The sequence below is a fragment of the Nomascus leucogenys genome, unplaced genomic scaffold, assembly GCF_006542625.1.
Source record: "Nomascus leucogenys isolate Asia unplaced genomic scaffold, Asia_NLE_v1 Super-Scaffold_285, whole genome shotgun sequence".
In the NCBI taxonomy this organism is placed as follows: Eukaryota; Metazoa; Chordata; class Mammalia; order Primates; family Hylobatidae; genus Nomascus; species Nomascus leucogenys.
Genome location: NW_022095770.1, coordinates 3,340,102 through 3,367,890, shown reverse-complemented (window position 1 = coordinate 3,367,890; position 27,789 = coordinate 3,340,102). Strand labels below are relative to the sequence as shown.

Here is a 27,789-nt window from a genome sequence, read left to right as displayed (position 1 = left end):
TTCTCTTACTGTTCTTGTTAAGTTTTGCTAGTGTTGTGGATGAATTGGAAAGTGTCTCTGAAAAAGTTTGTGTGAAATTAGAGTTACTTATTCTTAAATGCTTAATTGGATAGCTGAAGAAACCATCTGGGCTTGGAATTTTCTTTGTAGGAATATTTTGTTTGTTTGTTTGTTTTTGAGAAAGAGTCTCACTCTGTCGCCCAGGCTGGAGTGCAGTGTCGTGATCTCGGCTCACTGCAACCTCTGTCTCCCAGATTCAAGCAGTTCTCATGCCTCAGCCTCCTAAGTAGCTGGGATTACCGGCATGCGCCACCATGGCCAGCTAATTTTTGTATTTTTAGTAGACACAGGCTTCACCATGTTGCCCAGATTTGTCTCGAATTCTTGACCTCAAGTGATCCACCCACCTCAGTCTCCCAAAGTGCTAGGATTCCAGGTGTCAGCCACCATGCTTGGCCAATATTTTGTTCCTGATAGAGTATCCTTTTTTCTTAGAGGATTATTCATGTTTTCTTTGTTTGTTTGTTTGTTTGTTTTTTTGAGACAGAGTCTCACTCTGTCACCCAGGCTGGAGTGCAGTGGCACAATCTCGGCTCACTGTAAGCTCCGCCTCCCTGTTTCACGCCATTCTCCTGCTTCAGCCTCCCAAGTAGCTGGGACTACAGGTGCCTGCCACCACGCCCAGCTAATTTTTTGTATTTTTAGTAGAGATGTGGCTTCACCGTGTCAGCCAGGATGGACTCTATCTCCTGACCTCGTGATCTGCCCACCTTGGCCTCCCAAAGTGCTGGGATTACAGGCGTGAGCCACCGTGCCGGGCCCATGTTTTCTATTTTTTTCTGGGACAACTTTGGGAAATTATATTTTTTTAGGATAACACCAATTTCACCTAAAATTTCAAATTTATTGGCATAAAGTCTTTTCTAATATCCTCCTGTCTTTTAAATGCCTGTAGCATCTTTGGAACTGTTCCCTTTTCACTCTTAAAACTGATGATATTTGCTCCCTCTCTCTTTTTATCACTCTTGTCAAGCTGGGCGCGGTGGCTCACACCTGTAATACCAGCACTTTGGGAGGCTGAGGTGGGTGGATTACCTGAAGTCAGGAGTTCAAGACCAGCCTGGCCAACATGGCAAAACTCTGTCTCTACTAAAAAATACAAAAATTAACCAGGTGTGTTGGTGTGCACCTGTAGTCCCAGCTACTCAAGAGGCTGAGGCGAGAGAATTGTTTGAATCCAGGCAGTGAAGGTTGCAGTGAGCCAAGATCGCACCACTGCACTCCAGCCTGGGAGACAGAGTGAGACTCCATCTCAAAAACAAAAATAAATAAATAAATTAAATTAAATATCACTCTTGTCAGAGATTTGTGAGTCATTTTAAAGGTCCAATGTCTGTCTTTATTGATCCTCTTAACGTTTTTGTTTCTTATTTTATCAATTTGTGTGCTTTTTCTTCTGTTTTTCCTGGATTTATTTTGCTGGGGCTTTTTTGGAGGGGAAGGGAGCAGCTTGCTGTGGGGTTTGTTTTGGACTTTTCTTTGGTAGCTTTTTGACATGAATACTTAGCTTTTTGATTTTTTTAGCTTTTTTTCTTTTCTAAAACAAACAAGGTGATACATATATTTTCTCTAAAAACAAACGACTTTAGCTTAATTCCACAAGTTTGGTATGTATATTTTTATTATCGTTAAGTAGAAAAAAAAATCTTATAACTTCCATTAGGATTTCTCCCTTGACTTTTGAGTTACTTGACAGTGTGTGCCTTAGGCTGGCATAGTGGCTCACTCCTATAATTCCAATACTTCGGGAGGCTGAGGAGGGAGGATCACTTGAGCCTAAGAGTTCAACACCAGCCCTGGCAACATAGTGAGGCCCTGGCAACATAGTGAGACCCCATCTCTACAAAAAATAAAAATAAAAAATTAGATGGGGCATGGTGGTGTGTACCTGTGGTCCCAGCTACTCAGGGGGCTGAGATGGGAGGATCACTTGAGCCCAGGAGGTAGAGGCTGCAGTGAGCCATGACTGCACCACTGCACTCTAGCCTGGGCAACAGAGCAACACCGCATCTCTCAAAAGGAAAACATATGTGCCTTAGCTAACCAAGCACAGTGACTCACATCTGTAATCCCAACACTTTGGGAGGCCAAGGCAGAAGGATCGCTTGAACCCAGAAATTCAAGACCAGCCTGGGCAATACAGGGAGACGCCATCTCTACAAAAAAAATTTAAAAATTAGCCAGGCATGGTGGTGCACACCTGTAGTCCCAGCTACTCAAGAGGCTGAGGTGGGAGGATCGCTTGAGCCTGGGAAATGGAGGCTGAGTGAGCTGTGATTGCTCCACTGCACTCCAACCTGGGTGACAGAGCATGACTCTGTCTCAAATATATATATATATTTGTGGAAGATTACTTCCTCCAGAGATAATTCGTGTTTGGTTCTGACAGGCATCTGGGGGTATATTCAATCCAAGACCCCCAAAAACCAAGTTCACAATTTGAAATTCTCTGGAATTCTCAGAGGATATAAATGCAGGCTAAGTTCTGAGAAAAGACTGGTCTGTGGTTTTCTCAGAATTTTTTTTCCTTTCCTTTCGCTAACCTCTTCCTCACTCAGTACCAAGAGAGTCTTCCCTGTAGTCCCCTGGGGGTGGAGTAAGAACATTCAGTTTACTGCTGATTCACCCTAACCCTTACAGCGTAGCCTTTGAGATTAGTCTAATATGGTAGGGCAGGTTTCCTTTTACTAGACTCCCAAACGTGGATAGGCCCTTGGCCTTGGCTTCTGGAGCCATCAGTCCAGGAGGCTAGCCAAACCCAAACTTAGTTTGCCTGGATTTGCAAATATCAATCCCTCTCACCTGGGGCAAAATTACTTTAATGTTCTAATATTTCACTTACCTCTCTGGGTCTCTAGAAAGAAAGGGTAGGTCACAGAGTAACTTCACCTGCTAATTTATATTTGGGAAATGTTTGAATGGTTTATAACAAGCATACATTTCTTTAACTTTTAATTATAGTTTCTTTAAAAATATCAAATAGAACTAAAAGGCTGGCCAGGCGCAGTGGCTCACGGCTGTAATCCCAGTACTTTGGGAGCCCGATGGGGGTGGATCACTGGAGCTCAGGAGTTCGAGACCAGCCTGGCCAACGAGGGTGAAACCCCATCTCTACTAAAAATACAAAAATTAGCCGGGCATGGTGGCAGGCACCTGTAATCCCAGCTATTCTGGAGACTGAGGCAGGAGAATCGCTTGAACCCAGGGGGCAGAGGTTGCAGTGAGCCGAGATCACGCCATTGCACTCCAGCCTAGGCAACAAGAGCAAAACTCTGTTTCAAAAATAAATAAATAAGTAAATAAATAAATAAAAGGTTGATGATAAAAACAGCAATCTCCTGTCTACCCCTCAGTCCCACACCTCCCAGCCTGCACTCCTTTCATTGCTTTCTAGCTTCCAAAGATGTATTAAAGTTTCTTATCTGCTGCTGCATTCTTTTTATCCTTGTAGGTTTATACAAAGCTTTCTATTGCTTTACTGTCATTTAGTGAGGCTTCAAAAGACAAAATTAACATGCACAACCTGCCACTTTTAATCAGAAGTCCATGCATGAAATCCAGGCTGGTTTTGGATGTTAACATGGAGCGAACTGGATACATCAAAGAATGGTTGGCTGCTCGTTTTAAAGAGGTCCCACTGGTGACAGGATGGTAGTGGCGATGGCAGTGAGGACAGACTGGTGAAGGCAGAACCCAGAGGCTTGTGGGGAGAAAGGGCTTTTGTAGTTAGGAAGAGACAGAGGTCGGCCCCTCAGCCAGCTCCAGCAGGATAGAGACAACAACATACAGCGCACAGAGAATTCGTGCCTCAGGGTCATAGTCCATGTCATGAGGACTGCTGGCCAGCTCATCCCAGTTCTGCTCCACGATAGGTTTCACCTGGAAGGAAACCCACCAGATTGTAAGAGCCAGGAACAACGATATACCAGAAATGGCAAATAGTTGGCCACACTCCTTATTGCTGAGCCGAGAGGCAGACGTAATAATCCATCATGGCACTCTTTCCTGCAGGGCCCAGAGAGCTTCATACTCTCTCAACATAGTGGCAGGCTCAACTAGTCAATCTGCATGGGAACTCAAGATCACACCAGCTGCTGTCCTGGGACTAACCAATTTGCAGCCCTCTCTTGCCCATAGATAAAAAACAGAGCCTAAAGAACCCACCACAAATTGTCCTGGCAACTCTCTGTCCAGGGAATTGTCACAAACCAGCTGCATGGATGTGAGCCGGCAGAAGACTATGGAATAAGAAGGGGCTGTACCCTGGGACTTCTGGGTCCCTTGAGAATATGGGCATTCCCTTCCACTATGACCATGGTCCTCAGCCTAGGCTGTCTCACCTGGTCCTTCAACAGAGGAAGGGTCCCCTTCTCCAGGGCCTCAGCCACAAGCTGCTGCTCTTCAGACAGCTCTGGGGGCAAAGAAAGAGAGTGGTAAAAAGGAGAGATACATGGTGAGACAGGGCCTCAGTGGCTGATCACACCCAGAACATGCGTCATCAAAAGGTTCCAGAGAGCCCCTGGGAGTGCTAGATGAGAGTTACTCCAAATGGGCCTCTGCTGTGACTCCTGCTTCCCTCTTGGCCTGCAGGAGTCACAGACGAGGAACCAGCCCCTCAATGCCTGGCCTGAGGAAGACATGAAGGGGTGCCCCCCACAAACTGTGAAGGGCAACGTGCAGCCCCTCCTCCCAAGATGTGACTCCCCACAGGCCTCTCTGCTCACACTTCCTCCACCCCAGCCTACAGCGAGACCCTTCCTCACCTAGCAGGGCATCCAGGAAGTCCAGAATGGCTTTTGCACGTGCTTCTACCAAGACCCCAGCAGCATTAAAAAGGCTGCTTAGGAGAGGCTTGTCTGGGTCCTCCATGTGCAGCTCCCCGGAAATCAGGACCTCAGATACCTAGGGCCAGGAGGTGTGGGAGATGAGCAGCAGTCTCACCATAGCAGATTATCCTCATTGTGCCAACTGCCATCCCCTCTGGCTCCTCTCTCTCTCTGCCCCAAGGCCTTCTTAGGGTCCCTTACTCTTTGCTCTAGATCCTGCCGAATCTCCTCCTTGCCGAGGCACTTAGTGAGGGAGTTTAGCACATCTTTTCTCTTCTCCTCCGTCAGATCCTGGAGGACGCTCTCCATGTCCTCCAACTTCTCCTTCGTGTTTCTGGAATCCTCCGAACTCAAAGACTTTCCTATAGAGGCAGCAATTGAGAACCTGGGCCACCCAGCCCAAAAGGCTTTATTTCTAAGGCTCTGTTATTTGTCTGACTGTCTTCTGGAGACCACCTCTTTGTATCTTCCCTTCTTCCAGTCTTTCCGTGTTAAAATTAAGCATCCTTCTTCCAAGATACCTACCATCATTGCCTCCCACTGACCCCACTTCCATCTCCCATCTCCCCGGCTCACCCCAGGTCTAGTCCCAACCCCAAATTCTTCTTCACCTCCTGGAAAAAAACAAAAACTTGGTTATTTGGCCCTTGCCATTCAAAGTGCAGTCCTCGGGCCACACTAGAAGTAATTGGGATTTGGAGAAAGTTAAAGCAGTGGTTCTCAACCTTGACTACATGAGAATCACCTGAGGAGTTATTACAAATCCTGATGTCCAGGCCACACCCCCACAATTAAGTCAGAGTTTCTGGAGACGGGACTCAGTTGTCACTAGTTTTAAAGTTTCCTGGTGTGATTTCAGGGTATAACCAATGAGAACCACTGTGTTTAGAGGAGACACATGCAGCCTCCAGACTAAAGTTGAAACCTGCTAGGCAGTGCCCCCACCTTCCTGCCCACTCAGCTGACCCCATCTGAGCAGCAGTCTTGAGTCACATGGACTCAGGGTGGGTTGGTGCAGCCACCCTGAACACACTTGTCTATCACCCTTACCTAAACAGGATGAAGCACCATCCTTCTCTGCAGAGAGAGGAAGAGTTATTTCAGAATCTTCAGATCACCTCCAGTCCCCTGCAGACTTCTCTTCCAGTGATGGAAGTTTTTACTCTTGCAATCTAAGCCCTCACTGCTGGTGCCAGGGAGCCTGCATCCTCATCAGTGTGTGTCAATGGGAAAGCACTGTACTTGCAGACCCTTCCCACATCCTCAAAAACAGGCAGTCATAGGACTGTGCCTAGACGATTGAGGAGGAAGCCAAGGCCCAGAAAGGGGGCAGCATACACTCAATCGCTCCACAAATTTGGGTCAGACTTCTCTATCCCTTTCCAAGCTCTCTTAGGCAGTACAACCCTGCTGGGATCAAGGGGAAAACCTAGAAATTCCAGAGGAAGCCACATAATTCAGAATCACAGGGACCTTCTAGTCTCACTCCCTTATTTTGAAGTCAGGAAAGGCTGGGCACGGTGGCTGACGCCTGTAATCCCAACACTTTGGGAGGCTGCAGTGGGTGGATCACTTGAGGTCAGGAGTTTGAGAGCAGCCTGCCAACATATAGTGAAACCGTGTCTCTACTAAAAATACAAAAAAAAAAAACAAACTTTGCTTGGCGTGGTGGTGGGCACCTGTATTCCCAGCTACTTGGGAGGCTGAGGCAGGAGAATCACTTGAACCCAGGAGGTAGAGGTTGCAGTGAGCCGAGATCACACCACTGCACTCCAGCCTGGGCGACAGAGCAAGACTCCGTCTCAAAAAATTAAATTAAATTAAAATAAAGTCAGGAAAACTGTGACTTAGGAGGCTGTAGAGCTAGTGAGTGGCAGGGTGGGACTAGACCCTGAGACTGCCTGACTCCAGTCCAGGATCCTTTTCACAGCCAGTGCTGTCATGCTGGAACTGGCCAAGTCATTTAATTGTGCTTCCTAGGTCAACAAGCCTTCAGGGAGGGCTGTAAGCTCAGGATCCTGCTGACTGCCAGCATAAAGTTGTCCTAGGAGCAGCCTGGAAACCCTAGTCCAATGTACAATCCAGACTCTTCAACAGGCTAATTTTTCTCCTGCGTTTGCCATGGTTCCCCGCTGTGGGTGCGTCTTACCACATCCTTGGACCTAACCACTCTATAATTCCATTTTTAAAAATAGTGTCTTTGCCCATTCTGAAATGACGAACAGGAAGCCCAGCAGCTCACTCACCTTCTGGAAAGGATTTTGTTTTGCCCCTGAAATGAATATCTAAACCAGCACCAAAAAGGGAGGAAAAAACAAGTTATTGGAGAGACCAGTTCTCACTCTGTAAGTTCCCTTTCTCCAGTCCCTCTCAATCCCTATACCAGCCTCCAATCAAAAAAAAAAAAAAAAGACAACTGTTCTTTTTTTTTTTTTTTTTTTTTTTGAGATGGAGTTTTGCTCTTGTTGCCTAGGCTGGAGTGCAATGGTAAGATCTCGGCTCACTGCAACCTCCGCTTCCCAGATTCAAGCAATTCTCCTGCCTCAGCCTCCCAAGTAGCTGGGATTACAGGCACACACCACCACACCCGGCTAATGTTTATATTTTTAGTAGAGACAGGGTTTCACCATGTTGGCTAGGCTGGTCTCGAACTCCTGATCTCAGGTGATCTGCCCACCTTGGCCTCCCAAAGTGCTGGGATTACAGGCATGAGCCACCACGCCCAGCCAAAAAAGACAATTATTCTATTTGGAGACTGGGAGAGGAGTTAACGACTCTTATGTCATGTTCAGGCAAGTCCTGGGTCAGCGGGTCCAGGTCCCCAGGTCAGAGCATGGAGCCTCAGTCCTTCCTAGTGCTGAACCCACCCTTTTCCCTGGACCCTTCCCCAACCTCCAAGCTCACCAGCCACCCACCCTAGGCTGACAGAGCCTGGTTGAATCCCACCCCCCACCTCACTGGTGTGTTTAGGGCCCCCCATCCTGTTTTCCATCAGCCTTTGCTTACTCATCATCTCCTTGTTGGGGAAGACAAGCTGCTTTACTCGATAGCTCAGGACCCGATTTGGGGGGATGGTCACTTCCCTTTGGCCCTAGAAAAAGGAGCTCACATTGACGGATCCCCAGGTGTTTTTACATCATTATCTTGCCTGATCTCCCAAACAATCCTGTGAGGCAGTCATTTGTATCCCCATTTTATAGACAAGAAAACTGAGGCTCTGAGAGGTCAGCAGGTGAGCCAGTCTCACAGCTAAAAACAGTGGCAGAGCTGAAATTTGAACCCACGTCTGATGCCAAAACTCATCTTGTTGCCACTGTTCATTCAACAAATGTTTACTGAGGAGCTGCTTTGTTCTAGGCACCGTGGCTCCTGTCCTCCTACCTCCTAGAAAGGAGACAGACAATAAACAAGCAAAAATACACCTGTGTGATGATGAACCATGGGAAACGTACAAAGAAAATGAAGGCTGGGCGCGTGGCTCACACCTGTAATCCCAGCACTTTGGGAGGACAAGGTGGGTGGATTGCTTGAGCCCAGGAGTTTGAGACCAGCCTGGACAACATAGCAAGACCTCATCTCTATTTAAAAAAGAAAGAAAGAAATGCAAATGCAAAGAGGGCACTGCTAGAGAGTAACAAGGGAGGGACTGGGCAATGCCACCCAACCTTTCTTGGGGCAAGGTGGCCAAGAGCAGCAGGGCTGCTCGGAGAGGTGTGAAGGAAGAGTCTAAGGCTGGCATCGCCTTGACCTGCGGGGTATGGGCCAACACTGGCCTCCACAGTCCCTGCCTCCCAGGATCCTAACCTTGTGTTTATAGCTGAGATGGCCCTGAGAGATCTGGCTCCAAAATTTATATTGCCGGTCGCTTTTCAGGGTTTCCTCCTTTACTGTCTCCAGAGTTTCTGTCACCAGATACAGGTTTTCTCTCATATTAATTGATCGGAATGAAAAGGGTAGTTCCCTCTTCAGCTTCCTGGAGAGAGTGGAGAGAGATGAGAGTTGAGGATCTCAGGGCCTTACCTCCCACTGACTCTTCTCCCTCTCCATGAGCCAGCTCCTATTTAAGATTAATCGCTTCTGAGACTGGAAAACCAAGGAACACAGCACCCCATCACAGTTCACTTTACCCACCTCGGGGTGGAGGTAGGGGTGGGGTACAAAGTAGGGCGAGAGGCCAGGTACGGTGGCTATCACCTGTAATCCCAGCATTTTGGGAGGCTGAGGTGAGTGGATCACCAGGCATACATCTGTAATCCCAGCTACTCAGGAGGCTGAGACAGGAGAATGACTTGAACCCGGGAGGCGGAGGTTGCAGTCAGCCAAGACTGCACCATTGCACTCCAGCCTGGGCAACAGAGCAAGACTCCACCTCAAAATAAATAAATAAAAACAACGTGGGGCAAGAATTCACTAGCATTTATGGAAGATTGCAATGTGCCAGCTGTGAGACACGCTTTTCCATTTAACCTTCACAATCCTATGATGGTAGGCAGAATTACACCCACTTTCCACGTAAAGATACTGAGGCTTAGTGACAGGTTGTGAATGGTCCAAGGTCACACAGCTAGTAAGTGTAGAGCTGGGATTCAAACCCTGGTCAATGTAAGTCCAAAGAGAGTGCCCTTCCCATGACACTGAGATAGGCATCTGTGAAGCCCAAGACACCCTATTCTCTGACAAGGGGCTCCAGCTCTTTGCGCTGGTCCCTGGAGCCAGCTGCATCACCTGCCCTTAGGCTCATGAAGCATCTGATTCCATTCCCGCTGGGGGAAACTCATGTTGAGACCTAAAACAGTCTGATGGAGTTTCTATTTGCAATCAAAAGGCCCCCAAGGAAGACATGGGTCCCTGCCTCCGATGACTTTCTCCTACCTATCCAGTGCCCCACCCCACATATAGATACCAATACCCTCACCCACCTGACAAACAAGCATTCTATAATAGAAAACACTGAGCTCTCTTAGAACAATTCTGAAGGCCTCTCCCCAGCAATACTGTGGTAGGGAGGGGTAATTCAAAGGACCAGTAAAATTTTATTGTAAGCCTTTGTTTTTAATTTATTAATAAAAAAGGGTGGCCTGGGCATGGTGGCTCACACCTGTAATCCCAGCACTTTGGGAGGCCAAGGCAGGTGGACCACCTGAGGTCAGGAGTTCGAGACCAGATCTCTCTCCAAAAAACCCTGGCCAACATGGTGAATGAAACCCTGTCTCTCCTACAAATACAAAAATTAGCTAGGCGTTGTGGCGGGCACCTGTAGTCCCAGCTCCTCAAGAGGTTGAGGCAGAAGAATCTGTTGAATCCAGGAGGCAGAGGTTGCAGTGAGCCAAGAATGTGCCATTGCACTCCAGCCTGGGCAACAAAAGTGAAACTCCGTCTCAAAAAAAAAAAAAAAAAGAAAGAAAAGGAAAAGAAAAAAGGTACCCGCTCCACTCAAGGAGAGCAAGGCCAGGAAAATTGTGGGTCACCTTCCCCTGAGCTACTCTTCAATCTCCAACAATCCCAGCTGAGGAAAACAACAACAGAACTATTGCTGAGGGGATGGCTAGTGATGCCCTCTTGAATTGGAAGCACCTGCCCACCAGCTACCAGAACCTCTGTGGCATTGGATTGGTGCCATCCTGCTGGGGTGGGGTGGCTGCACTCCGTGCAGGAAACGTCCTCCAAGGGGTTCTTTGCTTTCCTTCTGCTTCACTTCAGCTCTCTTTCACTCAGTACCTACTGTGTTCTTGGGGTGAATACAGAGAGGTTAGTAAAGTCAGTCCCTTGTCACAAGTTGCTTCCAGTCCAGTGGGAAAGACGAACATGGAGGCCACTGGCTTGCCCACAAGGCAGAGGGAAACAAGCACAAAATACTGATGTGGGCAGCTCAGTGCAGGAGAGCAGAGGAGAGCAAAGGAGAGTGCCTCTTAAACCACCAGGTTTGGAGGCGGAGGTTGCAGTGAGCCGAGATCGTGCCATTGCACTCTAGCCTGGCCGACAGGGCGAGACTCCGTCTCAAAAAAAACAAAACAAAACAAAAAACAAAAAAAAACCAACCAGGTTTGTCCAAGTCAGAGGAATTAACCAAACTGGGGGACAGCAGGGATATGAGTGAACTGGGGGCATCAGAAGTCTTCCTGGAGGCTGCTCCTGGGTGAATGAGAAGGCTTTCTGGAGGCAGAGCAGAGGAAGGCATGCTTGCGTAAAGGCTATGGGAATCCTGGAAGTAGAGAGTGAGAGGCTGCCCTAGAGAGCCAGTCCCCCACAAAGCCCATGAAAAGCAGGGAAAAGAAAAATAAAAATAAATAAATTTTAAAAAGAGCCGGTCTGCCACCCTTGAATCCCTTGGTGCCCAAGATGGGCTTCTTCCCCTCCTTTCCCTGCTGCCCAACTCCAACCTCACCTGTTCTCAAGGGTAGCCAGATACTGCTGGGATATCCGGTTCTCAGATATCTTGATTTTCTGACGGTGGAAGCCCTGGAAGCTGCCTGAAATTGTTATTTCTTTGGGTAATCTCACTATCAACTCTCCCTTTGAGTCTACATTATCCAGAATTTGAAACTCAGCCTTTTGACCTGGAAAGAGAATGGTAAAGGTCACTCTGGAGAGGATCCCCAAAAGATCTCTCTCCAAAAAACCCTACCTGGGGCAGCCCTATCCGGGGCTCCATGCCACCATCCCCCTCCCTTCTGAGGGAGCACCCAGCTGTGGCTGTCCAGGAAATGCTGTTCTCACCAGAAGCACAGTTACCTTGGGGTCACAGGATCCCAGATTTGAGCCCACTCCTCCACCTTCTTACCACATGACCTTGGGTAAGTCACTTGACCTCTTTGAATCTCTTTCTTCATCTATAGTAGGAGAATATTACTAATGTCTACTTCCTATATTTAGGGAAATTAAGGCCGGGCGCAGTGGCTCATGCCTGTAATCCCAGAACTTTGGGAGGCTGTGGCAGGCAGGTCACTTGAGGTCAGGAGTTCGAGACCAGCCTGGCCAATATGGTGAAACTCCGTCTCTACTAAAAAATACAAAAATTGGCCAGGTCTGGTGGTGTGTGCCAGTAATCACAGCTACTTGAGAGGCTGAGGCACGAGAATCGCTTGAGCCCAGGAGGCGGAGGTTGTAGTGAGCTGAGATCGTCACACCACTGCACTCCAGCCTGGAGGAGAGAGTGAGACTCTGCCTCTCTGCCTCAAAACAAAACAAAATAAGAAAAAGAAAAGGAAAGGAAAAGAAAAGAAATGAAGAAATTAAATATAATGATGCAGTTAAGCACTTAACCAAGTGCCTGGCATACATTCTAACTGCTTAATAATTGTAAGCCAGTCTTGTAGGCTGAAACGAGACAAAAAAGTAAAGCTAAAGAAGTAGGAGCCCCAGCCAATTGGGAAATAAAAATTAAGCAGCTCTGGGTGAGCACGGTGGGGTGGCTCACGCCTGTAATCCCAGCACTTTGGGAGGCTGAGGCGGGTAGATCACTTGAGGTCAGGAGTTCAAGACCAACCTGGCCAACATGGTGAAACCCCATCTGCACCAAATTAGTCGGGGGTGGTGGCACGTGCCTATAATTCCAGCTACTTGGGAGGCTGAGGCAGGAGAATCGCTTGAACCTGGGAGGCAGAGGCAAAGATTGCAGTGAGCCAAGATCAAGCCACTGCACTCCAGCCTGGGCGACAGCGAGACTCCATCTCCAAAAATTTAAAAAAAGCAGTTCTGTCGCTGTTGTTCGTATGAACCACACAAGTATGAAGTGAGGCAACCCTGGAAAGTCACCCACATGCATGGACTCTGCCCTGATTGATCAGGCACTAATAAGGGCCTTGGTTCGGAGTCAGTTGCCGCCCCGGGGTTCGTGGAGGATGTGTGGGCATGCTGAAGGGGCTGTGTGCCTTTGTCTCCAACCTCCCAGATGGGAACCTACAGGGGAGGGAGAGCTCCCACTGCTAGGTTTTGGAGGCAGGGCTGGATTTCCAAAGACAAATCCATTTTGGAACTAGTGGAAATGTAACAGAATTAGAAACAGTGCCTGAGATCACTATTTGTGTGTACATGAGACACTAATGTCTTAGGGACCATTTGCTTCTTGAGCAGTGTAAAAGAAAAGAAAAATATCAGAGAGAAAAAGAAAAATAAAAACTATGTGCACAAAGAGTACTATATGAAGAAGAGGAAAAAGAGTAACTTCTGGTAGAGAAACCTGACAAACATTACCTCAGCCAAGTGACCAAGGTCAACATCAACAGTGATAGGTCATGTTGATAGTACGTACCCCTGATGTGATGTAATAGGAATGGTACTTTACCTCTGTGGTCTTCCTCCCCGAGACCCAGAACCCAGTCTAACCATGAGAAAAAACATCAGCCAAATTCCAACAGAGGGACATTCTACAGTATCCCTGACCAGTACTGCTCAAAACTGCCAAGATTATCCCAAACAGGTAAAGTGTGAGAAACTGTCACAGCTAAGAGGAGCCTAAGGAGACATGACAACTAAATGTAATGTAGGATCCTGGATGGGATTCTGGAATAGAAAAAGGACACTAGGTCAAAACTAAGATAACATGGGCTGGGCGCAGTGGCTCACGCCTGTAATCCCAGCACTTTGGGAGGCCAAGGCGGGCGGATCACCTGAGGTCAGGAGTTCAAGACCAGCCTGGCCAACATAGTGAAACCTCGTCTCTACTAAAAATACAAAAAATTTGCCAGGTGTGGTGGCAGGCACCTATAATCCCAGATGCTAGGGAGGCTGAGGCAGGAGAACCACTTGAACCTAGAGGTGGATGTTGCAGTGAGCCGAGATCACACCACTGCTCTCCAGCCTGGGCAACAGAGCAACACTCCATCTCAAAAAAAAAAAAAAAAAGTTAATATGAATAAAGTATGGACTTTAATAACAAACACAAAATCCTATGGACTTTAATAACAAACAAAAAACCCTATGCACACTTTTTTTTTTTTTCTTTTTGAGACGGAGTCTTGCTTTGTGGCCAGGCTGGAGTGTAGTGGTATAATCATGGCTCACTGTGCAACCTCCACCTCCCAGGTTCAAGCAATTCTCCTGCCTCAGCCTCCTAGCAGCTGGGATTACAGGCATGCGACACCATGCCCAGCTAATTTTTATATTTTTAGTAAAGACAGGGTTTTGCCATGTTGGCCAGGCTGGTCTCGAACTCCTGACCTCAAGTGATCCGCCCGCCTCAGCCTCCCAAAGTGCTGGGATTACAGGCATGCGCCATCATGCCCAGCTAATTTTTAATTTTTGTATTTTTAGTAGAGACGGGGTTTCGCCATGTTGGCCAGGCCGGACTTGAACTCCTGACCTCAAGTGATCCACCTGCCTCGGTCTCCCAAAGTGCTGGGAATACAGGCGTGAGCCACCGTGCCCAGCCCTATGCACACTTTAACTGCACCATCAGCATTATACAGTTACAAAATAACCCATTTAAATAGGGAGCAGACCAAGCTAAAAATCAAATTACCAATTCCCATCATTGTAAGGATTTTCTAAGTTTGGTTTCACCTCTGCCTCCGAATTTTGTATGCACACAGATGAGCTTTTCCTTAAAGGAAGTTGACTGACTTAGTCAATTTTTTTTTCCAGACTTACACTTTGCCCTGTCCCTGGGGAGTAATATTATTGTGGCAAAACATCCTAGTTCTGGGTTGAAGTATTTTTCCATTTTCAGTGAATTGATCATTTGGCAAACTGATTTTTTTTTTTTTTGAGAGCTGGCTTTTAGCAAATTGGCTCTCGACAATTTACTTTTGAGAGAATTGACTCAGTCTTTGAAAAATGCGAATCTGAAATTTCTCCAAAAGCCCCTTGCTTGCTTAACGAAACTCTGCTGTGGAAAGGTCCACCACCTCCAAGTAATCTGGGTACTGCTCTTGGTCACTTAAAGCATTCCTGGCACATTGTAATACTCTAAAACTGCTCAGCGCTGTTAGAGCTCTTTTCCATCTCTTGGCATGAGACCTCATAAAAAGAAATGGACTGTATCAGAGAGGTCTGAGCTATGAACTCCTTGCCATTTTTCATATTATGAAATATTTTTTCACATTATGAAATATAATGAACTCCTCACCATATTCCAGCGTGGGCTCCAAGTGAGAGTTCAACACTTAACCCTGGGGCTTCTGAAACCCAAGTACCCCAGGAATAACTGAGATCAGAGGCAGGGGGTTGGAATAATTGACTCTTCCATAAAGTCCCTCAATACCTTAGGGATTTCTGCTAATCAGCAACTTCCCTTTCAGTCTTGATAGCCAGGGAACATGAAAGGATAATTAGAATCACCACCACGACCACCGGATGATGGGAGATAACTTTTATTGGGTGCTCCTTTTGTGGCAGGCACTGTGATAAATGATTCACGTAATTTGTTCTCATTTGATTTTTTTTCTTTTTTTTTTTTTTTTTTTTTTGAGACAGAGGCTTGCTCTGTCTCCCAGGCTGGAGTGCAGTGGCACGATCTCGGCTCACTGCAACTTGCGCCTCCCGGGTTCAACAATTCTCCTGCCTCAGCCTCCTGAGTAGCCAGGACTACAGGCACATGCCACCACGCCTGGCTGATTTTTCGTTTTTTTTTTTTTAAGTAGAGATGGGATTTCACTGTGTTAGCCAGGATGGTCTCGATCTCCTGACCTCGTGATCCGCCCACCTCGGACTCCTAAAGTGCTGGGATTACAGGAGTGAGCCACCGCACCCGTCCCTCATTTGATTCTTACAACAGTCCTCTAGAGTTGACACAGGAGGAAACTGAAACTTAGAGCAATAAAACAACTTGTCCAAAGGTCACCCAGCTGATAAGAGGCAGAGCCAGGCTTTGAAACCAGGTGCTTCCAGCCCTAAAGCCTGCATCCTTTCTTAACCAGTAAGCAAACTGCCCTCATTTACTTATGCATTTAAATGATAAACACATGAGAAGAGCTCTGCTAAATTAAAAGCAGATTATTTTACAACGGAAAAAAATGGAAAATAAGACAATTTAGGAATGGTTTCCAATGGAAATAAATCTCCACTTCTCCCACTCTCCTCCCACCATGCAGCTCTTCTGTGCATTTCTTAAATTAAGGTGTGTGGATGTGTACAAACAAATTCCACAGTTTCATTGTTGATTGGTTGATTTGGTTGATAACAATGGGGAATTGAGAAGGAGATGGAGTACAAATGGTCAAGGCCTCCTGGCTGGCCACCTGTCATCTACCTTATACTGACCTTGGAGCCCAGAATCCAGTTCATCTAACCTCTTGTCCCCATCTGTGTCCAGAATGTCCATCAGGGTGAGGCCTGTCGTGTAGTGCCGGCATCCAAAGAAAGTTCTCTTCTCCCCCACCAGATGGAAGCAGCGGAATCTATCAGCATCAACGAGGCTTCTAACGGCAATCATATCCCCTCCAGCATCCATCTCCTTAACTACAATTCTTGTGATTTCCTCAAATACGCTGAACATTGCACCTGGACCAACTCAGAAACAGAAGCCAATTTCAGTTTTTGGGAGGAGGGAATTGGTTCAAGTATTTAAACCTTTCACATTTGGCAGCCTGAGGTGTCAGGCCTCTGAGCCCAAGCTAAGCCATCATATTCCTTGTGACCTGCATGTATACATCCAGATGGCCTGAAGCAACTGAAGATCCACAAAAGAAGTGAAAATAGCCTTAACTGATGAGCCTTAACACAACTTCCACCATTGTGATTTGTTCCTGCCCCACCCTAACTGATGCGATATAGTCTCCCCCGCCCTTAAGAAGGTACTTTGTAATAGTCTCCCTGGCCCTTAAGAAGGTACTTTGTAATATTTCTCCGCCCTTGAAAATGTACTTTGTAAGCCTATCCCAAACATATAAGAACTAATGATAATCCCACCACCCTTTGCTGACTCCTTTTTCGGACTCAGCCTGCCTGCACCCAGCCTTGTTGCTCACATAAAGCCCGTTTCGTGGACTCTCTTCACACGGACGCACATGACATGAGGTCAAGGAAGAGCCAAAGGTTCCAAGACAACCAGTACCTGGAATGATTTGCCTGCCTTACTTCTAGAACGTGAGGCAGCCATAACTCAGTAAAGAGGGCTAAACATCACAGATCCCAGATTCTCCTCTGCCCCTCATGGAACCCATCTGGAGGAAAAAAGTAGCAGCTATTGCCCCAAATAGGGAAAGTGAGACCCATTTTCTACATCTCCCACAGTAGAGTTGCCCCCTTGTTCCAAGGGGCCTGAGGGATGGAAAGGCAGGCCCACCATGCCCCAGCCAGACTAGCCCCAACGTTGATGAACAGAGGAACCAGGGAGGGATGACGGGCACGGTTGCCAGACTTCACATTACTAACCTCAACTGGTCTTTTCTTCCCTTGGCTCTGATTCTTGGGCTCCCTGCCTTGCTGTATTCTTTAAGGCAATTGGATGGGTGCCTCCCTACCAACAATTTCCCAATGAGGTGGTGGTAAATTGGCCTCAGAAGAAACAAAAGCTTCCTGGGATCCACTTCCCCATCCTACCTTTGGCCACCTTCCCCTATATCCCTTCTGCCCGGCCCAGGCACTTATCCACTCGCTGCTTCCTCCTCTGTCTCTGCCCCCATCATGGTGGTTGACTCTCAGTTCACTACCAACCCGGGAATTCTAGGTGTCTGGAAAGACAGTGCCCGGGAAGGAACCACAGGCCCATCTCAAGTGGTACCCACCTCCTCTCTGACCTCAGCTGTTCACCAGAAATGGAAGTTGTGAGAATCCCCACAGATCTCCGCACAGTTCCTGGCCTCTGAATCTCAGGAAGCTAAAATAATGAAATTGAAAGTTATCCAGGTGCAATTTCCTGGACAGGTGGGTAGGGTTGGGTGCCCCACCTCCCAAGCCTTTAGATAAGCCACCTTTTTTTTTTTTTTTTTTTTTTGAGACGGAGTCTCACTCTGTCGCCCAGGCTAGAGTACAGTGGCGCGATCTCGGCTCACTGCAAGCTTCACCTCCCGGGTTCACACCATTCTCCTGCCTCAGCCTCCCAAGTACCTGGGACTACAGGTGCCCGCCACCACGCCCAGCTAATTTTTTGTATTTTTTAGTAGAGACAGGGTTTCACTGTGTTAGCCACGATGGTCTCGATCTCCTGACCTCGTGATCCGCCCGCCTCGGCCTCCCAAAGTGCTGGGATCACAGGCGTGAGCCACCACTGCAGCCGGCCAGATAAGCCACCTTATAACTGAGCTGGAAGCAGATTAGGGCCAGAACCCCTTCTTCTTCTTGTACCCAAGGAGTGGGTAGGAGATCCTGATATGTATTCTAGGTGAGTGTGGGCCAGACAATGGTGCACACCGCAGCGCCCTGGGCCATGCAATCCAGTGTGTTTGGAATAGAGAAATGGAATATGAGTAGGTATCAAGTGCCAGCAGGCAATGGCTGTGTCTGTGCCAGGGATATGAGGACCATAACCCAGCAGAACCAGCTGCCCAAATGCCATGCGATGGTCAACACTGAAGACCCAGGACAACAGCAGCTAACACCTGGAGGGAACAGGGTGGGCCTGTAAGGAGCACTCAGCTTCCCTCCCCATCCCGTGCTCCTGTGTACACTCTCAAGGAGATGCTGGTATTCCTTATCTGGATGCCACCTGGCTTCTCCACCTACCTCCTTCTCCAGGGAGAGGCCTCTGACCTCACCCATGTCCTCTCTGAGAGATAACCACCCGGGTGAGCCCAGCCTGTCTTCCGGCCTCTGCATGCCTCAGTTCTGAAAGAACATTTGAAGGGATGACAGGCCAGGCGTGGTGGCTCACGCCTGTAATCCCAACACTTTCGGAGGCCGAGGCAGGCAGATCACTTGAGGCCAGGAGTTCAAGACCAGCCTGACCAACATGGTGAAACCCTGTCTCTACCAAAAAAAAAAAAATTAGCCAGATGTTTTGGCACATATCTGTAATCCCAGCTACTCGGGAGGCTGAGGCATGAGAATTGCTTGAACCTGGGAGGCGGAGGTTGCAGTGAGCCAAGATGGCGCCACTACACTCCAGCCTGGGTGACAGAGCAAGACTCAGTCTCAAAAAAATAAATAAATAAAAAATAGACGACAGTGGTGGTAGTAACAATTACAATAATAATAATATGGCTACCATATATTGAGTATTTACTATATGCCAGCCACTGTGCTAATGCTCACAACAGCCCTAAGAGGCATTATCCTTACACAACAGTGGAAGAAACTGAAGCTCAGAGAAGTTGACACAGCAACATGGCTAATAAGTGGCAAAGCTGGGATTTGAACCCAGATCATTGTTGATGTTCTCCAGCACCTCACCCTGACTATACTCTTGCAGGCTGGTGAAAGCAACCAGGGCACCCCTACTCCCAGGAGTGAAAGCAGTGGCTATATTTCTCTTTCCAATACTGTGTGGGCTCTACTCGGAGAGGGGTGGTGGCTGAACTTGGGCAAATATCCCACACTCCCTGACACTCACTCCAAGGGTGCTGTGATGGTGGACCGGGGCCAGAGACCCCAGGCTGCTAGGGCCGCTCCTCCCTTCTATCTGGGACTTTGTGCCTTTCCTGGGAATAGCAGCTGATACTCCCCAGAACACGCTGGAAGGTCAGTGCCCTCGTGAGATAAGGATTCCTTGCTATAGGACTCCTCTCTCTCCTAGCCATGTTGGCCTCAGAAAGTCCCCAGAACATCTTCCCCTGCCACTCAGGCTTATGGTGAGAGGAGGAAGTATGAAAAGTCCCCTCCACTGAAAGGCTAGAAGGAAAGGCAGTGCTCCCAGGGGAGAGGTGACTGGGGAAAGGCCTTGGGGAGAGAAGTGAGGAACTGGAGAAGGGCTGGGGATTCACCAGGAAGGACCGGGCACCACTTGGGACCCTGGCTCCACATGTAAACCATTGCTGGACTGTCCTCCTCCCTGGCCATGGCACAGGTCACCCCAGCCTCTGGGGCCAAGGCGCAAGACCTGTCGGAGAACAGCCAGGCAAAAGCACAGAGAATTTTGCTCTCAGACTACCGCTGCCGCCGCCAGTTCCCTCACAGCCCCCTTGGGGGATTTCCCTGCTGAAGCCAGCAGAAAGCCCAGCAGTCCCAGCGCCCCTCCCGCCACCGTCAGAGCTGCACTGATGCCCCACCAGCACCTCAGTGGGAGCCGCTGCCCACATCCCTGCCCCCTCCCTTCAGCCTTCCAGGAAGCAGAGGCCAGACACAGGGAAACAGAAACATGTTGCCCTTTTATTTGCGTTTCTCAGAATACTGTACAAAGGGAGTAAAAATCCTATTCACACTTTGCTCAGAAAGATTTTAAGGTGAAAGTTCCCTATGATACATGGGGTGGGAGATGCAGGGTCAGGAGGGAGAAAACAGGCCCAGTGACCTCTCCTGCTCCCTCAGACCCCTGGAAGAGGACACAGGGACCCACACCTTTTCAAAATTAACACTGCCCCTAGTCCGACTGGGGAGAGGAGAAGGCTCCAGCTCAGGCTCAGGCTCCCAGCCTCACTTTCTTCTCTGCAGGCTGAGACAGCGCCTACAGGCCACGCCTTGATCCTTCCTCTGTGCTGCTTGAGCAGGGATCCTACAGGACTCTCACCACAGACCCCATGTGGGGTGGCCTCACAGCGCCACATGTGCCTGCCACATGAGAGGCCCTGCCCAGTGCCAGTCTGCATGAGGAAGTTAAGGGGTGAGGGCCTGCAGAGGACCACAGCATCCATCGTTTCTGTCACAGCTTCCCCGTACCCCCGCAGGAGTCAGGGCCAAGTTGGACCTGTGCTTACAATGACTCACGGGCCTTTTCCCCACCTGTCCACCCAACAGCCAACCCAGGAGTTAAACCCACAGCAGCCTCCCGCCCTCATTACTATCACATTCTGTGGGTAAATTAACCCTCCAAGTCTGCTTCCCTCCCTGCCCACATCCCAAAGGAGATTGGGTCTAGCTTCTGTCCCTACCCCTCCCTCCCTTACACCAGTCCTCTGCTGCTACGTGGCCCCATTCTTCTAAGTCTCCATTCACTAGCCCCCCTACAGCTCCCCAACCCCCACCAGGCCAGGATGGCAGCAGCCCTGGCCCCCTCACCTCTGGGACCAAGCCATCTACACTCCACCCCATCTTCCCCTCGTGACCCTCCCCACTCCCAACCAGGACCCAGGGTGGGTTGCAGGGAAGCTGCCAAAAGCCTGGGACTTGGATTAGACAGCTCTCTACCCAGAAGGGCAAAGCCCCATCCCACACTTGCTTCCATACACAAAAGCACACACTGCGTGTCATCGAAAAAACCTAGGAATCACAGTGAAACAATCCAGAAGCTGTACCGCCCTCTGCTCCCTATGCAGGGGTTAAAGTGCTTTGGCTGCCTGAGGGCAAACAAGTGAGCAGGGGTTTTTCCCCTGGCCTCCTGTCCCAACTTCGTGGTCCATGTTCAGCCCAGGAGCCCAGCCCATTCCATGACCACCTCCATGGAGTCTCTATTCAAAAAGCAAAAGGAAAAGATCAAAAAATTCAGAAAAGGTCAGAGCCTGGGGGGCCTACCCCAACCCCACTACAAGCTACTCCAAGTTGGCTACTGGGGGAAGCAAGGGGGGAAACTAGGCCCAGAGGCTCAACCCCCATCTCTGGCAGTGTCCAGAGGCTTCTTCTTTCTGTCTTCAGTGTCGCAGCACACGCCTTTTACCCTACCCCTCCCCTGCCACCCTGGGCAGGGGAAGGGGCTGCACTCTCAGTACTTATTGATTCCAAAAATCCGGACTCCGTGGAGCTGGGGCAGCTTGGGGATGAGCACGCTCATCAGGGACACGGTGTTGAGGACAAAATGGATCTGGTCGTACTTAGTGTAGAAGCTGGTGAGGAAGTACCTGGGAGGGGAAGGGTGGGGAGAGATATAAAAGACTGTTGGGAGGACCCTTTCCTCCCTCACTTCCTGGGTGGGGGAAGGCAGAATCCTGACAGCTAAGGAGTTACAGAAGAGGTCCCCAGACCAGAGTAAGAAGCAAGGGCTCTCAGGCTAAAAAGGCCCCTCCCAGCCCAGCGCCGCCCCCACCTCCCAGCTTCACCCCAAGCCTGTAGGCCTATCTCACTAGCAGGAAGGAAGCTCCAATGGAGGAAAGACGGGGCCAGGGAGGCCCAAAGCCTGAGCCCAGTGTAAGACCCAGGAATATTCCAACTTCCTCTGTTCATCCCTACAACAGGAGCCACGGCAGGGTTAATAAGCATGGCTGGGCCCTGGGGTCCTCCAGGCCTTGCCCTGCCTGCTGGTGTCTTCCTGTAGCCCAGGCACTCACAGCACGATGGGTGTGATGGTCAAGAACTTCCGAGAGGCCGTGAACTGGACCCCATAGTCCATCTGCTCCCAGTGGGTTAGCAGCCTCGCCTTGCCCTGGTCTGGGGTCTCAAAGGGTGTCCCTTTCACCGTGTGCAGGAAGATATACATGCCCTGGAGGAAGAAGTCTTTGTTAGAGGATACAAAAGGGAAAAGGCTCCCCTGCCCAGCTCCTCCACCCAGTCACAGACAGAAGTAACTCCCAGTGATCTAGAGCCTCCCTCTGCTGGGCAGGGGGATATGGGCTGGAGGTCAGGATGGAGCACCTGGGAGTATGGCAGGAGAAGAACAAGGGGACTCCCTGGGGGACGGGCTAGGCCTGGCATGAGAATGCATGGTGGGAGTTTGCCACAAGACAGGCACCGAGATGCTGCCCCTCCAGGCCACTCATAGTCCCCTGTGCCTGTTGGGAGGAGGCAAGTGGATGGGACTAAGCCCTGCTTACCAGCCAAAGAGTGCAAGGTAGCAAGTGGTGAGGGAGCAGAGAAGGGCAAAAGTGGAAGACGGTTCAAGAAACTAACTTGAGAAAGGGGCATTTCTGTATCAGCCCAGGCACCAGGACTCCCGGGTCCTGGGAACTCTCTGGAGCCCTTTGTTCAGCTCTCAGGGGCACATCTTCCAGGCCAACAGCCACCCCACCCTAGAGATGTGGAAAAATCTGCAGATTTGATTCCTGTCATGGTACACAGGGCAGGAACCCAGAAGGGGGAGCAAGGCAGAGAGATAAGGGCTAGGCCTGGGCTCTGGAGGCAGATGTCAGTACATCACCCTGACATCTGGGCCAGGCCCGACAGGCTCCTCCTATCCCTCAGCCCTGCCAAAGAGCAGCCCACGGGGCAGGGGCAGGGGCAGACAGCAGGCAGGCTCTCACCATGTTGTGAATGAGGTTGGTGAGGGTCCAGACGACAGGGACACTCACAAAGGGGATGCTCAGCAGCACGACGTGGAGGAGACCGATGGCCAGCACGTAGGAGAGCCAGATGCCACGGCTGTTCATCACCCGGGTGTTGGGGTTCACCTCGCTGTGCGCTGTGCCCACATTCATCCTGCTGCCCCTTTCCGCTGTTCTGCAAACAAGCAGCACAGGTCAGACAGGTCACACTGCTTTCCCTGCTCCCTCTCACCCTCGGATCCCGCTGGGAGGGAGGCCCTTGTTTCCCTGAGAACTCCAGGCAGTTCCACTCTTTTGATTCTCAAGCATGGAAAGTGGAGAAAGTCCATGTGGACTTAGCTCTACTCATTTCCTGCTGCTGGGCTGGGATAAACAACAGGCTGCCCCATGCACCACCCCATTGGGACAGGGCCCTGGCAGGGCATCGGAGGACAGGTCATCAAGAGGCATGCAGCCCCAGGGCAGAGAAGTCAAGGCCCATTCCCCAGCCTCACCCCCTATGGCACTCCCATGAGGACCCTCTGCCGACGAAGCCCCAGGGAGAGAATTCTCACTCAGCACAACCCCTGCTGGACTGTGTCTCACTGAGGGCCTAATGTGGGACATCTACTCTTAAGCTCTTCCCATCAGGAGGGAAAGGAAGTGAAGCTTGTGGGTACAGGCAGCAGTGGATGAACTATTTTGAGGTCACTGCATCCACTCACCTCCTCTAATTTTTTCAATTCTGGATCTCCCCAAACCCCAACTTAGGAGGACTCATCAGGTAGAAAGAGGGAAGTGGGAAGGGAGGAAGAAAGCAGAAAACAACAGACTAGAGACAACCTTCGCCCAGACCTGGAAGGCACCCCTCCTGGGTGACACAACAATCCATCCGGATGTATTCTCCATTTGGCAGCCACTCAGGCCAACCCTTGTGATGCCACCCACTCCGCTGCCAAACCACCAGGGCCCTTTTCCCCACAAGAGAGGCGAGGATAGAGAACATGGCCAACACCTGTAACTCCCATACAGAGCTGGAATCCACTTCAACGTATGTCTCCCAAGGGCACAGACTCGAACTTGTGGCCTCCCTCCTGCCCCTGTTCTTCTCTGTCCTGCCCATCCTCACCTCAGTCTCCCCTCTCAGCACCTGTTTCCAGGTTTATATTAGCACCATGCCTTCCCCTGCCCAGCACCAACGGTAGGGGTCCTGCAGCAGGAGGAACCAAGAGGTGGCCGCAACCCACAGTGAGCAGAGGGAAGTAGAGAAGGAAGGAGTGGAATGATCTGCCCCTTGTGCAGAGTTTGGCCGTCCCCAGATCCCTGAGGGCCCTGTGACCAGGAGAAAGTGGAGACAGATGGCACCTGTGTACTGGCTCACCTCCCTATCTGAGATAGGGTCCTGCTTGCTAAAGACCGTAAGGTCATCACCATGGTAACAGCCCCATCTTTCCTGGGAATGCAGAAAAGAGTCCCAGATGGAGATATTCTAGAAGTACCCAGAAGGCCAGCTCCCTCACGCCCCTGTGGCAACCCCTTCAGACCCAGATGCTATCTATCTCTGACTAGGATCCTAGCCAAACCTGCACAGGAGCCTGCATCCTCAGGGGCCAGTTCTTTACTTCCAGGATAACAGAAGCGAGTTTCCTCTTCTCAGACAGCTCCAAGCTTAGAGACCTCAGAGGAAATGTGACCCACAACACCATCCCAACAAGCAAACACCTGTGTGCCAGCCTGGGGCGCACTCTTATTGAAGTGACGCTCCTGGGACCCATCAGCGCAGCCCATTAGGGTGGATAATTGAGCCTAACAGAAATTCAAAGATCTAGAAAGCCAGAGCTGGCTCGGACTGTTTATCTTCCCAGGGCCTTGGGGCTTCAGTTATTCTAGCAGCCCCTGGGACAGCTACTACGCAAAAGCCTCCGTCTGAGAGGGGAGGGCAGCATGTGGCTGAGAAGTGAGGGCTCTGAAGGACTTACCTCTGACTAAGGAGAGGGAAAGAGCTTCCCAAGCCTGACCTGAAACTGCCACCCCATCACCTCTCTGTAACCCGCACCTACAGGGGTGCTGGTATAGGAAGCCCACTAACCCTTCCTAGTATTTGTCCAGGAGTGTCAAAAGCCGTGAGGAATCCCAGATCGCAGGACCCCATACGCCTTTCTGGCTTTCACAGGGCAGCCAACAAAACTTGATGAGCCTAGGAAAAGCCTAGATCTAGGTCCTAGCCGACACCCTCAGAAGCTTCTTCCTGAAGCCTAAACACTAGGTGCCCTCAGAGCAGGAAACCACCAGAGACCCCTGAAAAAGAAGAGATCAATAAACTAACAAAAAGACCGGCAACGAGGAAACACTCTTGAGACTTTCGTGTGACTATGGATACATATCACTTCCATTAGTAAAACAACCAACTGGCCCCTCCCCTAGATGGGGAGAAACAGAGAAGAGGCTGGCAGAGGTCGACTAAGTCTACAGGAGTTGAGCTGAAAACTTCTGCTGCCATAGCTGGCAGGTGGCTGCTTAGTGCTGGGCCCTGATGTGGTTTCATAACCTGCCTCAAACCAGAGCCTGCAGCAACTCTGTTCTGTTAACCACTTTTTTGCTGGTAGCTCTTTCCCCCTCCTTCCCTCCCCACCCTCTTGGCTCCACATACAAATATCCGGGTCCAGCCAGTATGCCAGACACTCAAGCCAAGGCTGAGCACCACCAGGGCAGCCACCAGGTGAGCCCTTCCCATTCTCTCCCCCAGGAAAGAGCAGCCCTCACAACAGCAAACCTCCTGTCTTCTGGAAGAAGAGCACAAAACATCCAGGCCTGGATGGGGACCCCAACGGGGAGTCCGGGGCAGCACGTCACAATGCCATGTCCATTCCGCCCACCCCCCAAGCTGCAGGACCACAGCTGATAATCTCTCAACTTTGGCCCAGCCACCCCGACTGGGGGAGGGCGGTAGGAGCAGAAAGCGAGTGCCCAGGCGATCCCGCACTAAGCACAGGAGAGGAGGAGCCAAGAGGCGGAGTCCTCACTGTTGTTGGGGTTTTCTGAGTGAAACCTCCGGCGCGGGGCCGGGGGGAGGGGTCCCGCTCTGTTCCCCAGCCTGGGTCTTCGCACTCGGAACCCGGCCCGGTCCGGGACCCCACAGCCATCTCCACGCGTTCACCCAGCCCTGGAGGCAGCCAAACGTTTATCCCCGAAGCCGAGCCGCTCCCCGCCTCCCACCCCTAGCCGAGGCGCTCCTCCCGACGTTCCACCTCCGGCCTCCCGCTCGCACTTTATTCCTTGGCCACCTCCGCAGGCGATGCACCCCCTCGGCTGATGCACCCCCTCCACCCCCCACTCCCTCTGCCCCCGTCTCTCCAGCCCGGGGCGCCTCCCCAGCAGCCCCCACCTTCTCTCCCGCCCCTCCCCTAGCCCTGGGGCCTCTTGGTTCCGTCCGGGCTCACCGTGTGGGGCCGGAGATCAAGGGCCCAGGAACGGTTCCCGGGAGCGGGGGCCGCTGCTGCTCCAGCAGCTGTAACCACCCGCGGCTGCAGCTTCTCCGCTGGCAGCTCCGGCCGAATCAGCGCTCAGCGCCGGCCCCCGTACGTCACCACCCCGCGCCGGCACTCCCGATGCCTCCTGGGAGTTGTAGTTTCTTCCGCTGGCTCCGGGCCGGCCCGCCCGACGCTTCCTGGGAGTTGTAGTTTTTCCCGGGCTCCGTTCCCGGCCTCTTAGGGGACGCACGGTAGGAAGTTGCACCGTGACGTGATGGTCAGATCGGATGATAGAATTTTGGGGCGTAACAATTCCAACTTTTGCTTCTGTGCCCATCAAGTGTATTTTATCCGTGCCCCAGTTTTGCAAATGAGGAGACTTGAACTTGTAAGTAACTTGCTGTAGGTCTTTGCTGGGTCCTAGACTGGATGGAAACCCAGATATTCTGACCCCAAGTGCAGGGTTTTTCCACTGCACCTGGCTGCCTCCGCCCTGGCCCCAGATTGGCTCCTCCAGAAACAGACTAGCCCGGCCCTTTGCCTGCTGGGCCGTCCTGGGAGAGCGCTTTTCACAACATTGGCTGGGATGAGGGTCTGGAGGGCCCAGAACGGAGCCTGCCTTCTCCTTCTCAGTCACGCTTGGCCCAGGCTGCCCCGGACCGGGCCACATCCTTGGCCGCCCCGCACCTGACGTGAGAAGAGGCTACGTATCATAGATTCCTTGATCAGTAGTAAGGAGCCTGAGTTTCTGTCTCAGGTCAGCTTATGTGGCTTTGAATGAGAGGCTCTGGTCTGCAATTTTCACATCTGCATCGTCTAAAGGCAAGGGCACAGACTTTACTGCCTGGTAGACATGGGGTAGGCCCTCCTTTATTGGCAGTGTGACCCTGGGCAAATTGTCTTAATCTCCAATTCCACACCTGTGAAACCCCACCTCCGAGGTTGTGGGAACCCAAAAGAATGTATGTAAAGCACCTGTTGCATTGTAGGAATCTACTTAATATTACTGTAGGAGGTTGAACTAAATGGCTCTTGAGGTCTCCTCGGTCACTCCCATTCTCCATGTCACCAAGAGGTCTTGTCTGGGTAGTTTCAACTCCTTATCCAGCTTCTTTCTAAGTCCACTCTATGCAGGGCAGGGCTGGAATAGCAAGATCAGATGATGTCATGGCATGCCAACCTGACTCTGAATGGCAGTTCATGGCACCCTGAACTGAAAGTGAGGGAACAGGAAGGAAAAGGCTAGCCCAGGGAAACTGGGGAGCACTTCATTCGGACAATACCTACCCTTCC

At 50.5% G+C, this 27,789-nt stretch overlaps 2 protein-coding genes across 8 annotated transcripts; both read right to left on the bottom strand.

Moving 5' to 3' along the window:
- Positions 1 to 3,569: 3,569 nt before the first annotated feature.
- Positions 3,570 to 17,666, bottom strand: GSDMB (gasdermin B). 4 transcript variants are annotated; one of them, XM_003278248.2, is made up of 11 exons: positions 17,552 to 17,666; positions 16,086 to 16,334; positions 11,272 to 11,443; positions 8,691 to 8,859; positions 7,893 to 7,977; positions 7,133 to 7,171; positions 5,937 to 5,963; positions 5,088 to 5,248; positions 4,824 to 4,962; positions 4,401 to 4,471; positions 3,570 to 3,939 (listed from the first exon to the last, which is right to left on the bottom strand). In XM_003278248.2, the coding sequence occupies exons 2-11, from the start codon at positions 16,318 to 16,320 to the stop codon at positions 3,787 to 3,789; spliced, it is 1,251 nt and encodes a 416-aa protein (XP_003278296.2). In that variant the 5' UTR covers positions 16,321 to 16,334; positions 17,552 to 17,666; the 3' UTR covers positions 3,570 to 3,786. The 4 variants fall into 4 exon arrangements, with proteins under 4 accessions (XP_003278296.2, XP_003278295.2, XP_003278294.2 ...); XM_003278247.2 differs by lacking the exon at positions 7,133 to 7,171; XM_003278246.2 differs by lacking the exon at positions 5,937 to 5,963 and having other exon boundaries at positions 16,086 to 16,325.
- A 2,381-nt stretch (positions 17,667 to 20,047) lies between these two features.
- ORMDL3 (ORMDL sphingolipid biosynthesis regulator 3) lies at positions 20,048 to 26,633 on the bottom strand. 4 transcript variants are annotated; one of them, XM_003278252.4, is made up of 6 exons: positions 24,610 to 25,829; positions 24,156 to 24,358; positions 23,752 to 23,802; positions 23,027 to 23,222; positions 22,118 to 22,269; positions 20,048 to 21,691 (listed from the first exon to the last, which is right to left on the bottom strand). In XM_003278252.4, the coding sequence occupies exons 4-6, from the start codon at positions 23,198 to 23,200 to the stop codon at positions 21,556 to 21,558; spliced, it is 462 nt and encodes a 153-aa protein (XP_003278300.1). In that variant the 5' UTR covers positions 23,201 to 23,222; positions 23,752 to 23,802; positions 24,156 to 24,358; positions 24,610 to 25,829; the 3' UTR covers positions 20,048 to 21,555. The 4 variants fall into 4 exon arrangements, with proteins under 4 accessions (XP_003278300.1, XP_003278298.1, XP_012353209.1 ...); XM_003278250.4 differs by lacking the exons at positions 23,752 to 23,802; positions 24,156 to 24,358; positions 24,610 to 25,829 and adding an exon at positions 26,467 to 26,633; XM_012497755.2 differs by lacking the exons at positions 23,752 to 23,802; positions 24,156 to 24,358; positions 24,610 to 25,829 and adding an exon at positions 26,467 to 26,599 and having other exon boundaries at positions 23,027 to 23,217.
- Between the last annotated feature and the right edge of the window lie 1,156 nt (positions 26,634 to 27,789).

Coding starts and splice junctions, on each gene's coding strand:
- GSDMB (XM_003278248.2), bottom strand. CDS start 16,320: ATGTTCAGCGTATTTGAGGAAATCACAAGAATTGTAGTTAAGGAGATG. Junction 7,978..8,690: donor ATCTCAGCTATAAACACAAG/GTTAGGATCCTG, acceptor TCCTTTTTCTAG/GGCCAAAGGGAAGTGACCAT. Junction 3,940..4,400: donor TTCCTCTGTTGAAGGACCAG/GTGAGACAGCCT, acceptor GTTTCCTTCCAG/GTGAAACCTATCGTGGAGCA.
- ORMDL3 (XM_003278250.4), bottom strand. CDS start 23,200: ATGAATGTGGGCACAGCGCACAGCGAGGTGAACCCCAACACCCGGGTG. Junction 22,270..23,026: donor CCAACCTCATTCACAACATG/GTGAGAGCCTGC, acceptor TTCTTCCTCCAG/GGCATGTATATCTTCCTGCA. Junction 21,692..22,117: donor ACCATCACACCCATCGTGCT/GTGAGTGCCTGG, acceptor TTCCCCTCCCAG/GTACTTCCTCACCAGCTTCT.